This window comes from Tiliqua scincoides, chromosome 7 (genome assembly GCF_035046505.1).
Source record: "Tiliqua scincoides isolate rTilSci1 chromosome 7, rTilSci1.hap2, whole genome shotgun sequence".
Classification (NCBI taxonomy): Eukaryota; Metazoa; Chordata; class Lepidosauria; order Squamata; family Scincidae; genus Tiliqua; species Tiliqua scincoides.
In genome coordinates, this window is record NC_089827.1 from 77,942,612 (window position 1) to 77,957,039 (window position 14,428).

Sequence of the window (14,428 nt, forward strand, 5' to 3'; positions counted from 1 at the left end):
AGCCTGGCCGAGGACGCGGAGGCGGCCCGGAGCAGCGGGGCCGGCCGCGCCTCCTCGCTGGTGAGCGGCCTCCTGGTGGAGCTGTACAGCGCGGGGCGCGGCGGCGGGGGCGGGGGCCTGGACAGCTCCACCGAGGCCTCCGACGCCGTGCCCGGGGGCCGGGGCGAGTCCCGCTTCCTGCAGGAGCTGCAGCGCGCGCCCAGCCAGCGGCACCAGAGGAAGTACCTGGCCCGGAAAGGTAGGGGGCGGCGGGCTGGAGGGGCCGTCCCCGCAGCAGCTGCCGCCGGCACAGAAGTAAGTCCTGTGGGGTGCGGTGGGGCTTACTCTCAGGAAAGTGTGGGTAGGATTGCAGCCTTCCTTACAGCCCAAGCCTATCCACACTTTCCTGGGAGTAAGCCCCATTGACTCTAATGGCACTTACTTCTGAGTAGACATGCATAGCATTGGGCTCTCAGCCTGCAGTTCTATGTACACTTACCAGGGAGTAAGTTCCATCGGACACGATGGGACTTGCTTCTGAGTAGACAGGCATGGGACTGGGCTGTTCCTCCAGCAGGAAGGCCAAGAGGCACATCCGCATGGATGACCCACCTTTGGGCTCTTGACAAGTTCCAGAACTGATGGCTCCATTCTTTGGCCCCCTCAAGTGCTTGTACTGAGTCAGACACTGACTGCCCAAGAGAAGGCTTCCCTCTCTTTTGGTGCCCACTATTCTGCATGGTTGGTCTGATGGGACTGAGCAGCTCCCCAAACCCTCCTTAAATCCTGTTCCTTCCAAGCAGCTTGTCAGGTGACTGGAACTGTGTGTCATGTTTGCTCTTCTCTAAGCGGTGCACAGACCCACCTGTCATGCAGGATGCTGGCAAGCCAAGTGGTAAAAGATGCCTCACCTCCAGTGCTTCCTTCCTGCTCTCTGTTGCCAAGTCCCTGGAGTAGTCCTGCTGTGGCATGCAAAACTGGCATCCGGGTTTACTGAGAAGCCACTGCAGCTGCTCCTTCTTACTTTCAGGCTGGTCACAGATGTTGCCAGAGATGGAAAACAAAGCTAGAAGACAGTGGTGTGAAATTGGGCAAATATTTCTCTTATTTCACTCTTGTTGTTTTCCCTCATTCTTCCAAGTATGCACTGCAAAACTTTAGCTCTGCCAACAACTGATGCCAAATCTGTAACTCTTTACAAGGGATTATGATTTTAGGCCTGTGTATCAGTCTATGATATCATCTTGACTTTCATACTTGCAACATTGACATCGTGACTTGGCTTGTTACACTGGAACTTGCATAGCTAATGATACAGATTATCTTTATTTAGAATATTTACATACCACTTTTCAGCAAACAACATTCACAGAGCAAAAGGAAGAAGATGGTTCCCTGCTCCAAAGAGCTCACAATAAAAAAAAAAGCAAGAGAGATAATAGCAAAGAGCAACTGAAAAAGACACTATGCTTGGCTAAACAGGGCGGTTGTGGTCTGCCTGCTAACTATAAGAGAGCCACCACTTAAGAGATGCTCTTTGTCTAGTTTCCTAGTCAAGTTTAGGTGTGAGCACTTGGTATCCCCAGTCACAGTTCCTTTCCTCTCAGCTGATTACATCCATCAAATCTTGCAAGCAGACTGACATCTTCAGGCCATGAGGTCAAACCTTGGTGTCCCTTATGGTCTCCAAGGTCAGTCAGTACAATTATAGCTTGCTGGGGATTGGACAAGTTTCTGGAGGAAAAATCCATTACGGGTTACAAGCCATGATGCATATGTGCAATCTCCTGATTTTAGAAATGGGCTATGTCAGAATGCCAGATGCAAGGGAGGGCACCAGAATGCAGGGCTCTTGCTGTCTTGTGTGCTCCCTGGGGCATTTGGTGGGCCTGTGAGATACAGGAAGCTGGACTAGATTGGCCTTTGGCCTGATCCAGTGGGGCTGTTCTTATGTTCTTATGGTTAGCTTTGTTGATTAAAGGGTGGTGCTAATACTAGCAGGGTCATTAATTCAGTCACTCTTACGCATAATTCTTTGGAAGGGTAAACCAGGAAGCCCAGAAAAAGGCTCTGAGTTCCATCTCTGGCATATCCACCAAAGGATATTGGGTAGCAGAGCTAGGAAACCAGAAATGCTTTGAGAGCTGGTGCTGGTCAGTTGATAGTGAGATGGATGAACGATCTGGCAGCCTCCTCTACTGACATGAAAAGTACCTTTATCATTAATAGTTCCTTCAAAACACTGTATTTTCTTTTTCTGCACTTGAGTATAACTATAACAGCAATGGGTGTTTTTCTTGGCAGTTACATTAGTGATAATTATGTTCTTGGGAGTGTGTAAATCCTACAGGTGTTCTGTCATAGTCACTAATGATATGTGGCACTTGGCATATTCCTGTATTACTATCATGTGATGATATTTTATTACCACCTCTAAAAGGAGTTATTAACAAATGTGGTATACTGCTTTGCCTACTGAATGTTGATGTATAGATATTATACTGTGCTCGTTAAGAGGCTTACCACAAAAATCACCAAAAATTGTGGGAGGGAAGAAAGGTATTGCTCAGATCATTCCTGGATCAGAGTTTGGTGCACTGCAAAAAGATGTTTAAAAGCCATTTCTGTCCAATGTTGCATATACACAACAGGGACCAAATATGTACACCTGTGGGCTGGGCAGGAATGGGTTAAACCAAACTTTCCTTCCCTGAAAACACAGGAGAAACTACAACCTGTATCTTCGGATCCTGTATCTGCAGTTTAACTTATCTGCAGATTAGGTGAGGAGTGACCAGAAAACAAGAGTAGGTGTCTTCAAGTCTTTTGTACCTGAATATAACATACAAAGAAAACAAGTTATGAAATGAATGGTTTCAGATAAGATGATCTAATAAGGCAGTGGTTCTCAAGCATTTACTGTTGGGACCCACTTTTTAGAATGAAAATCTGTCAGAACCCGCTGGAAGTGATCTCATGACCAAGTGACATCATCAAGCAGGAAAATTTTTAACAATCCTAGGCTGCAATCCTACCCACACTTACCCAGGAGTGACTATCTTTGTTAAAAGCATATATATATAGTAAAAGTACAGATCTGTAACATTTCCCCAAATGCAGTCACATCAATGTAATATATTAAAAATAAAATATTGAAATGAATGGGGACCCACCTGAAATTGGCTTGCGACCCACCTAGTGGGTCCTGACCCACAGTTTGAGAAACACTGTAATAAGGTGTAGTGGCTAAGGCTTCAGAATCACAAAGTCACTGGTTCATATCCCACCTCAGCTATACATTTATTAGATGGCTTTGTACACTATCTTTCAGCCTCTGTGTGCCATCTGTATCCCAAGGGATAATAATGCTGACCTCCATTACATGGTTGTGAGGACTATTGAGATGTATCATCACCATGCCTTAGGTAGTTGTTCACTCAAGAAAGAACTCTAGGAGGTTTCCCCATATGTAGCCTCGACATCCAGCCTCTGATCTCTAGTCCTTGACTCAGTTAACCAAATCACCCAAATAAGACTTTGGGTATCAGCCAGCCCTTCTGATCAACTTCATTTGATCTCCTCTTATCTTCTGTTACATTGAAACTTATCCTAGCATTGAAATTTTAAAGACCTTTCCAGTGAGTTTCTTATTACAAAGAGGTATTAAAGTGAGACTTGGAGGCTCTTCCCCATTTCTGTGTGCTCTTTGCAATCCTGTTGAATGCTCCTCCTCCTGTCCTTAGCTGTTTTCTTCCAATCAACCTCTACTGCCCTTGCTTCTTCCCCAGAAGCAAAAAGGCCAGAGTTTTATCACAGCACTAAGTGTTCATAATGGTCACTTACATTAAGTGCAGTTATTATTGTCAGTTACTGATTACAGATAGGACTCTTTTTTATTTGGTTTTGCTCATTTCCCAAACACTGACCAAGCTGTTCCTAGAACAGAAATTCAGGCTGGTCTCTGACACCTGCTTTTGTCCACTAGAGGGCACCTCGTGGATACATGTTATGTAAAGAAAATGTATTCAGTGTCAAGGGCAAGTTTGCGATGTTAAAATAGTGAAGAAGAACTCTGTAGCAGGGTTCCAATATGTGCACGATTCAGTTCCATTATAGTCTCCATTTAGTGCTTTAATCCCCTCTAAAACTTTGGTAAGAATGTCAAAAGCTCAGCATGCCTGTGTGTCTTGGAGAAAAATGTGACTAATAGCAGCTGATGAAAGGATTTAGATTGGAAGTGAAGGGGGAAAGCAGTTCAACCTCCCTGCCCTCCCATCTTGGCTCCAATCCAGATGACCCCTTCCCCTGCAGCTGCTTTTAGCAGGAAAAAAAGACACCTCCAATCTTTCATCAAATTTGTGAACCTGTTTTCACTTGGGATGGAATAAGTCCCATTGAACTTACTCAGACTAACTTCTAAACAGACATGCATAGGATAGCATTATAAGGGCCCAATCCTATCCAACTTTCCAGCCCTGGTGCAGCTGCAATTCAGCCCCTAGGCAAGGGAACAAGTGTTCCCTTACCTTGTGGAGGTTTCCATAACTACCCTCCCATCACAAGATGCAGCGCAAACCCCATTGGCACGGCTGCACCAGGGCTGGAAAGTTGGATAGGATTGGGTCCTAAGTAAACAGTATGTTAGATATTTTTATCTGTTTCTTTATGACTTATGAAGTGGTTTGCCCCCTCCTGAAAAAGCCCTCTCTGGACCCCTCTATATTGGATAATTATCGGCCAGTCTCGAACCTCCCATTTCTGGGTAAAGTGATCGAGTGGGTGGTGGTGTCTCAACTCCAGAGGATCCTGGATGAAGTGGATTATCTGGATCCCTTTCAATCTGGCTTCAGGCCTGGCTTTGGGACGGAGACGGCCTTGGTTGCCTTGGTGGATGACCTACGCTGAGGACTGGACAGAAGGAGTGCATCCTTGCTAGTCCTTTTGGACCTCTCAGTGGCTTTCGTCACCATTGACCATGGTGTCCTTCTGGGGTGGTTGACCAAGGTGGGGATCGAGGGCACAGTTTTGCAGTGGTTCTGATCCTTCTTGGCCGCCTGGTCCCAGATGGTGGTACTGGGGGACTCCTGTTCGGCACCCTGGCCCTTGAGGTGTGGGGTGCCACAGGGTTTTATATTGTCCCTTATGTTGTTTAACATTTACATGAAACCGCTGGGAGAGGTCATCTGGGGATTTGGAGTTGGGTGCCATCAGTATGCTGATGACACTCAGCTCTATCTCTCCTTTCCACCTGACTCCAGGGTGGCTGTCTCTGTCCTGGAGCATTGCCTGGAGGCAGTTGGGATCTGGATGAGGGCGAACAAGCTGAGATTAAATCCGGACAAGACAGAGGTCCTCCTGGTGCAGAAATCCACGATGCGGGTGCTGGACTATCGCCCTGCTCTGAATGGGGTTGCACTCCCCCTGAAAGAGCAGATTCGCAGCTTGGGGGTTTTCCTGGATTCGCAGCTCCTCCTGGATGTCCAGGTGTCAGCTGTGGCCAGGGGTGCCTTTGCCCAGCTTCTGCTGGTGCACCAGCTGTGGCCGTACCTGTCTCAGGCGGATCTGGCCACAGTGGTCCATGCCATAGTGACATCAAGATTAGATTATTGTAATGCGCTTTACGTGGGGCTGCCCCTGAAGACGGTCCGGAAGCTACAACTAGTGCAGAATGTGGCGGCTTGGATAGTTGCTGGGGGTCGGCAGTTTGACTCCGTCACACCACTACTCCGGAGGCTGTACTGGCTGCCCATTCGTTTCCGGGCTGAATTCAAGGTGCTGGTTATGACCTTTAAAGCCCTAAATGGCTTGGGACCAGCGTATTTGAGAGACCGCCTTCTTCCATATAATTCGGTCCGTTCTCTAAAGTCACCAGAAGGGGCCATGTTGGTTGTGCCGTCATTGAGAGTGGTGAAGGGAATGGCGGCCAGAAACAGGGCCTTTTCGGTGGTGGCACCTGCACTATGGAATTCCCTCCCCTTTGAATTGAGAGCAGCTTCCTCATTATTAACGCTCCAGCAGGGCCTGAAGTCTTTTTTATTCAGGAAAGCCTTCGAGGCACTATAAGGGCTGTTTTTATAAATTTATAATTTATGTCTTTTACTGCGTGCTTTTAGTCTGCTGCTATGTATTTTATCTTAATTGTTTTTAAGTGTTTTGTATTTTAATGTTTATTTGTATTTTTTAACTTGATTGTTAGCTGCCTTGGGTGCCCTCCAGGGAGAAAGGCGGAATACAAATCCAATAAATAAATAAATGAAGAATTTAAAGCTTTACCAAGTCCTCTTATGACTACCTCATAATAGGCAATCATGACCAAATGTTTTACTGTAGTCAAATTCTGCAAACACTTTAGCATTTTTATGCCACTTGGGGATATTTACAGAGTAATACACAGTTTAAACTATTTTTAAAATGGATTTTCGGAGAATGTGTGTCTCAAGATTAATAGTAAGTAAAAAAAAAATGTATAGAGCTATAGACAACATTCTAAGGTGTAAAGATTCCTATTCATCAATTGGCTGTTCTTTGGATTTGATTATACATTATTGATGTGATGAACTATGTTTGGTTTTGCTATGGTGCTTTGGGAGCTTTTGGGCAGATTTGTGAACTGTAAATAAATGATAAAAGCTGTTATTGGTTATTTTTCCATGGCATGCTTCTTAAGTTATGGCATACTACAAACTTGCAAATGAGGGTTGGATGACATTTTCCCAAGAGTATGAACTTATAGGATAAGACCTTTCGGAGGAATAGGACTGCAATTATATCATATTATATCAAGAAATGTATTCTCAAGGTAACCAATGGACTAACTTTTTTCTCTTTGTTGATAGATACTGGTGAATTAATGACGGTGATACGAGAGTTGAAATACAGAATTTTTGTGCTGTCTGCAAAATTGCTTCGCCTTCTGAAACAGAAGGACAGACTTTCACACAAAGTGCAGAAGAACTGTGATATTGTGACAGCCTGTTTGCAAGCAGTTTCACAGAAGCAGCGTAAGTATTGCTGTGTGCTTGGGCGCACCGCTGGGTAGCATGTATTTATTTCAAAATGTCATGTGTCTGTTAATAGCATTTTCAAAATTTTAAGTTATTTTGGTTAACAACTTTGGTTAATAAGTTAAGCAAAATTTTAAGTTATTTTGGTTTTGGTGTGAAAAATAGTTTGGCTTCTGTTACTATCTGGGTGGATAGAAGAGGTAGGCAAGTGCCATTCTGAACTGAAGCATTGGCTGTTCAGTGTATGTATCATGTATACAAAGCTAGCTTTGTAGGCTCTGTAGCCTATTGTTTTCAAAGAATTTCAACGCATGGACTTATTTTAAAATGGATTTGGTTAGAACTAAATATCTGCTTCTGAAATGTCTGACTACTTACAGAGAGGTTCTTGTACTTTTGTTTTGTTTTTAAAAGGAATTGTCTAAATGTACACATCACAATCTGTACACAGCACAATCCCATGCATGTTTGTTCAGCAGCAAATCAAGATTTCAAATGAAGACGAAAATAAGGTTTCAATGATTTCACTTCCCAGTAAGAGCGCAAAGGATTGAATCTTATTTATTTTCACAAGTTCTGCTATATTTGATACATAATGCGTGTTATGTGTGTCGCTATAATGCTACTATAATGTAGGTTATCTTTCATCATCTTTCTAAAGCTAATATTCTTTGTCTTGTATCTTTTTCATTAACATGCAGCATGGCAGTGTGTTATCCTCAGGTATAGTAACTGAAAATGCATGAACACTGCACTAAAGTGATCTTTCAAGTGCATGTAACTTAAAAAGATCTATGCCAGAAAGGGCCCTTTCTGGGGAAATGGGTAGGAAGAGTTATGCGTGGTTTTCCACATCTAAGTGAAATAGCTGTGTGGAATCTCAAAGCCTCCGATTCTGGGAGGCTGTACTTATTTCTGACTTCGAGTGCCTGAACTTTGCATGCTTTAAATCGTGAGTTCTTAACTGGGGATATTCATATCCCTTGGGGGTATGGGAATCAAATGATGGAAGTCAAGCTTGCAACAATATAAAAGAAATTGTTGTTAAATTAGTTTGACTGTCACCATTATCAATACGGTTGTTGCGTTCTGCTCCTAACTTTCCATATGTAAAGTACCATATTGACATATTATGAAGTTCTACTAGTACCTAACAGGACTGGTGGTGATGACCATTTCAACAGTCTGGCGAAGGAGGTCTGGGGACTCATTGCACAATCCAGTGTGGGTCTGTAATCATAAAAAACTTAAGAAGCCCTGCTCTAAACATTAGGTGTTGTCAGTCTTTGCTGTATTTGCTGGTCCTAAGATGACAAAATAACTTACTCCCCAAATATAATTGATGCAGATGTAGCCTGGCCATTGGCCTGGTAGTGTTCACTCTGGTTCAGTGGCATTGCTAGGGGGGTGCATGTGGTGCGGGCCGCACCAGGTGACACGCTCTGGGGGGTGACGTGCACTGGGGGGGGTCACGCTAGAATCGCAGTGCTTAGGAGTAATACCATGTTGGATGCAGAATTTCCAGCAGAATGCAATGCAAAAAAACTAGAGTGAAATATCTCCTTTTATATCAAAAGTTATAGTGAAAAAACGAAGAACAAAAAATGCATGAAGCCCTATGGAAAGTGAAACTGAGCTGTATCGTGTGTTTACTCCCGAGTAGGCAAACTTCCCTTAGTCCGTCAGAAAGGGCAGGCTGAGAGGAATTCAACAACACCAGAATGGTCCTGATCAGACCATTCATCAGAATGGTCCTGACGAACAGGCCTTGCTGAGGGAGAGTCAGCATGGCTTCTGTAAGGGTAAGTCTTGCCTCACAAACCTTATAGAATTCTTTGAAAAGGTCAACAGGCATGTGGATGTGGGAGAACCCGTGGACATTATATATCTGGACTTTCAGAAGGCGTTTGACACGGTCCCTCACCAAAGGCTACTGAAAAAACTCCACAGTCAGGGAATTAGAGGACAGGTCCTCTCGTGGATTGAGAACTGGTTGGAGGCCAGGAAGCAGAGAGTGGGTGTCAATGGGCAATTTTCACAATGGAGAGAGGTGAAAAGCGGTGTGCCCCAAGGATCTGTCCTGGGACCGGTGCTTTTCAACCTCTTCATAAATGACCTGGAGACAGGGTTGAGCAGTGAAGTGGCTAAGTTTGCAGACGACACCAAACTTTTCCGAGTGGTAAAGACCAGAAGTGATTGTGAGGAGCTCCAGAAGGATCTCTCCAGACTGGCAGAATGGGCAGCAAAATGGCAGATGCGCTTCAATGTCAGTAAGTGTAAAGTCATGCACATTGGGGCAAAAAATCAAAACTTTAGATATAGGCTGATGGGTTCTGAGCTGTGTGTGACAGATCAGGAGAGAGATCTTGGGGTGGTGGTGGACAGGTCGATGAAAGTGTCGACCCAATGTGCGGCGGCAGTGAAGAAGGCCAATTCTATGCTTGGGATCATTAGGAAGGGTATTGAGAACAAAACGGTTAGTATTATAATGCCATTGTACAAATCGATGGTAAGGCCACACCTGGAGTATTGTGTCCAGTTCTGGTCGCCGCATCTCAAAAAAGACATAGTGGAAATGGAAAAGGTGCAAAAGAGAGCAACTAAGATGATTACGGGGCTGGGGCACCTTCCTTATGAGGAAAGGCTACGGCGTTTGGGCCTCTTCAGCCTAGAAAAGAGACGCTTGAGGGGGGACATGATTGAGACATACAAAATTATGCAGGGGATGGACAGAGTGGATAGGGAGATGCTCTTTACACTCTCACATAATACCAGAACCAGGGGACATCCACTAAAATTGAGTGTTGGGCGGGTTAGGACAGACAAAAGAAAATATTTCTTTACTCAGCGCGTGGTCGGTCTGTGGAACTCCTTGCCACAGGATGTGGTGCTGGCGTCTAGCCTAGACGCCTTTAAAAAGGGATTGGACGAGTTTCTGGAGGAAAAATCCATTATGGGGTACAAGCCATGATGTGTATGCGCAACCTCCTGATTTTAGGAATGGGTTAAGTCAGAATGCCAGATGTAGGGGAGAGCACCAGGATGAGGTCTCTTGTTACCTGGTGTGCTCCCTGGGGCATTTGGTGGGCCGCTGTGAGATACAGGAAGCTGGACTAGATGGGCCTATGGCCTGATCCAGTGGGGCTGTTCTTATGTTCTTATGTTATGTTCTTATGATCCAATGAATGCAGCCCCCAAAAACACATGAGAAGGAAGTCCCTCCCTCCAAGCAGATGAATGTATTGAGCCCTATGGAAAGTCTAAGCCTCTAAGCCTCAGAGTCACGTTTACTTGTGAGTAAGCAAATGTGCCTTGGCTGGTGGTCAGCCCAGGCAAAGGGGAATGTGAAGCCACCAGAATGGTCCTGATCTGATGGAACTGGAGCTCAACAAATGCTGCAGAAGGCAGCCCCCCCTCCACTAAAAAGGATCAAAACAGAGGCTTCAGCTGATAAGGTGAACCTTTCTGAGACTTGCAAACCCAAGTGGATCCTGACAGTGATCTGGTTTAAACAAGTTCTTAAATTGAACTGGGCACTGGGTAGGGCTGAAAACCTTACTGATTTTGCGGGGGGGGGGGGTGTTATTGCAGGCAGGCTACAGAGGAAATTCACTTGGTGGAACAAGGCTGGCTTCTGCTTATTTAATTATTTGTTTTACTTTAATTATTTATACTTATTTATTTTAATTTGCCTGATGATGTTACTTCCACCATGACATCACTTTTGGTGGGTCTTGGACAGATTGTCATTGTAAAAAGTGGGTCCCAGTGCTAAAAGTTTGAGAACTGCTGCAATAAGGTGTTAGTAAGTTGACACACTGTGTGTGTGTGTGTGTGTGTGTGTGTGTGTGTGTGTGTGTGTGTGTGTGACACCACTAGTGACCAAATCACTAAAATCACAGTTTGGAAGAATAATACCATCATGTTATATATCAATCAATGCGTAACTTCATGCAGAATGTATTCTATCTGTGTTATATCAAAAGCTACTGCCAAAAAACCAGTGGGGGCAGAGTCATGGTACATCACCACACCCACCACCTGGGGTGTTGCCCCACCCACTGCATGGGGGGTGACGCACTGGTATCCTGAACCGGGTGACACGAATCCTAGTGATGACACTGCTCTGGTTCTTAACTTATGGTGGTTTTCCATGCCTTTTTTTGTGTGTGTTTGAGTTCACATATTAGAGTACGACAAACATGCACTAGATCAGTTGCCAAGGGTGCATGGATATGTTTGCTCTGAGCAAAGTGCAACTGATCTTTTGTGGTCTTTTTTTCCCTTCCTTGTCAGATTTATACAGGGATCTCAAAACAAATCTCCATGTGTCTTCATACATGAATATCTGTATCCATGAAATGGTAACATATGAAGCAACCCTAACATTATATACACATTCCAGTCCTATCCCACTTTCCATCGCTGATGCAGCCTTGTCAGCGGAGCCCTTCTATGAGCTCCCTTCCACTTGTTTGGATACAACCCACGATGGTCCTGCACACCTGCAAATTTGCCTTCCTTCCCCAGTTAAACCATGTTGCCAGTATGAGTGGGGAGGCACCAATGGAAAGAAAAGGAACTTAATAATATTGCTGGGGGGATCTGCCACCTGGGAGATGACCCTCCAAATACCCCATTCCTCAAGGAGATGGCAAAGGCAATTCCCTGTTTTCTCCTTTTCGGTAGCCACCCATGCCTTTGTGACATAACTGCCACTTCAGTCTCATCCTCATTTGAAAGTTGTTTGCATTACTAGAGTGTGAGATACTAACATATCTCACTATGGGAATCTCAAAGGCAGAAGTGTGAGATACTAACATATCTCACACCAAGGAAAAGGGGTAAAGTCTGCCTCCTTAACAGGGAGCAAAGGGTCAAGAATGTCTTTATTCAGCATGTGGTTGGTCTGTGGAACTCCTTGCCACAGGGTGTGGTGATGGCATCTGGCCTGGACGCCTTTAAAAGGGGATTGGACAAGTTTCTGGAGGAAAAATCCATTATGGGGTACAAGCCATGATGTGTATGTGCAACCTCCTGATTTTAGAAATGGGCTATGTCAGAATGCCAGATGCAAGGGAGGGCACCAGGATGAGGTCTCTTGTTATCTGGTGTGCTCCCTGGGGCATTTGGTGGGCCGCTGTGAGATACAGGAAGCTGGACTAGATGGGCCTATGGCCTGATCCAGTGGGGCAGTTCTTATGTTCTTATGACTGTGGTTGTCTATATGTGACCAACCACCATCATAGCTACTTTCTGGAAATAACTGCATTGACCATGCAGGACTTCACCGTAATCCTATGCATGTCTACTCACCAGTAGGTCTCATTGAGATGGTGAGATCTGCTGCCGAGATCTGCCCAGATAGGATCAGGTCCTTAATGAAGCAAAGATGCATTTTCCAAGCATTCAGGCAACCATGCTCGGTGTGTAAAGGCTTGTCCACCCATAGGCCATGTTTCCATACACATTGCTATGGTTTAGTGGGCACTCTCCTGTTTGATATTATAGTCAAGTGTCTGTTGTTCTGTGAAGCATGATGAATAACAAGAAAAAGCTAAATATGAGACTTCTATAAATAATACTTAAAGCTTTCATCTTAGAAAATTGCAGGCTCTTTGTTCTGAATGATGAAAGGAAAACAGCTCAGTTACTGTGAAGTTCCAGGGCAGGGAACAGCTGTTTGATCATTAACACTTGCAATGTACTGATTTATGGTGAATTGGGAAGTGCTAACTGATTTGAATTTGGATACATCCTGATGGAGAACAAGCACAAAATTAAGTGTAAATTGGCTGGATTTAACTCATAGTTACAACATTCCTATTTGCCTTTGAGATTCCCATAGTTACACTATGACTATATATAATGCTTTCAAATTCCTATCCCCCTGTCCTAATCTTGATCACGACACTGTAGAATCAGAAGGTATATGCTGGCAGTATGCCAGCCATTTCTTTTGAACTCAAGATTACTCTGAGGTATCTTTTTTGTATATCAAATCACTGCTTGTGCTGTTTGGCAAACAAGCACAGTGTGACTAGAGCCGCTGTGGCAGAAACTGCAGCCTTCAGATATATCAATTTTCTATTCTAGTCACTGCACCAAAAACAGTGAAGTGAAAAGTGTTACACATATAAAAGTGACTAAAATTGTTAGCTTCATCACATCATCATCATCATATCAAAAGGGTTTTGTGACTCAATCCAAGATTTCTCACAGCAATTTTTATCTTCTGATTGTGTAAATATTCTTAAAGCAGGTAATTTAAAAGAAATATTTCCTAGGCCAGGTTGAAGGGTGTTGTGTTTATCTTTCCTAACTGGTTGTTGCAATTAATCAGAGCTGAAAGGTAATTTGTGAATTCCCACATTGTTGCTTAGACCTAATAATACATTTTGTAGACATAGTGTAATGGTGCTGCACTTGTTAGACTTGGATAGTAAACCTTTATTGTATCTGACATAGCTGTCTGGACCAATTAAGCTGGCTATCAGCATGTATAAAGTGCTGCTTTAAACCAGCTCCTAAGCAAATAATGACATTTAGGTGACAAGAAAAAATATTTCAGAGTGTGGATCAATAAGACATTGCATACTTTGCACATAATCTATTAAACAATTTACAAGTAGGAGCTGTGAATATAGGGATTATTGATAACTATTTTCCAAGCAGTACTACAGTACTTTCCTATCTTTATTGGGTAATATTTCTAACAAGGGATTGCATAGGATTAAAGTAGCCTTTTATTGTTGTATATGTTGTATATGTGTGGCGTCTGACACACAGCAAACTTGTTTGTGTCACCTAAAATGTCCTGCATGTTAACAGTGGCGTAAGGAGCATGCTGGTTGCATGGCAGCTATAATATTGTTACAGAATTGAAGTGGGGTGTGAGCACAGAACATTACCGGAAGCAGCCTTTAGCATGTTGAAATTGAGAAATGAAAGAAGCCTTTGGCATTTACGTATGCAGTTGGCAGAGATTCCTCAAGCGCTCGTGCAAATTCCTCCACTTTTCTCTGATCCCGGGTCTTGCTCGTATCAATGCGAGGTCTTCCTTCCCTTTTCGTGTGATACAGTCGCTTTGTTTGCATTTTCACTCTGCTGCACACCAGCGAGTGGTCGGTGTCACAGGCAGCACCCTGATAGCTGCGTGTGATCTTGATGCTGGGAAGGCTGGAGCTTCTGGTGAGAATCAGGTCGAGCTGGTGCCAGTGCTTTGATCTTGGGTGTCTCCAAGAGACTCTATGTTGGGGCTTCGTGTTGAAGAACGTGTTGCTGACACAGAGACCGTGATGACAGCAAAACTCTAGCAGGCGTTGGCCATTTTCGTTCATCTTCCCAGTGCCAAACCGACCTAAGCAAGTGGGCCACGAACTGTTATCAGCACCAACTCTAGCGTTGAAATCGCCGAGGATGAACAATGGCTCTTTTATGGGGAT

General features: G+C 44.2%; 1 protein-coding gene across 3 annotated transcripts in view; it reads left to right on the top strand.

Moving 5' to 3' along the window:
* Positions 1-14,428, top strand: part of TBC1D30 (TBC1 domain family member 30) — a 53,936-nt gene continuing 39,508 nt past the window's right edge. Inside the window, exons 1-2 of one of the 3 annotated variants that reach the window (XM_066633473.1) lie at positions 1-60; positions 6,816-6,980. In XM_066633473.1, the coding sequence (XP_066489570.1) occupies positions 6,830-6,980 (151 nt within the window). In that variant the 5' untranslated portion in view covers positions 1-60; positions 6,816-6,829. Of the gene's footprint in view, positions 239-6,815; positions 6,981-14,428 lie in introns of all 3 variants that reach the window. The other 2 variants (XM_066633474.1, XM_066633472.1) reach the window with 2 other exon arrangements.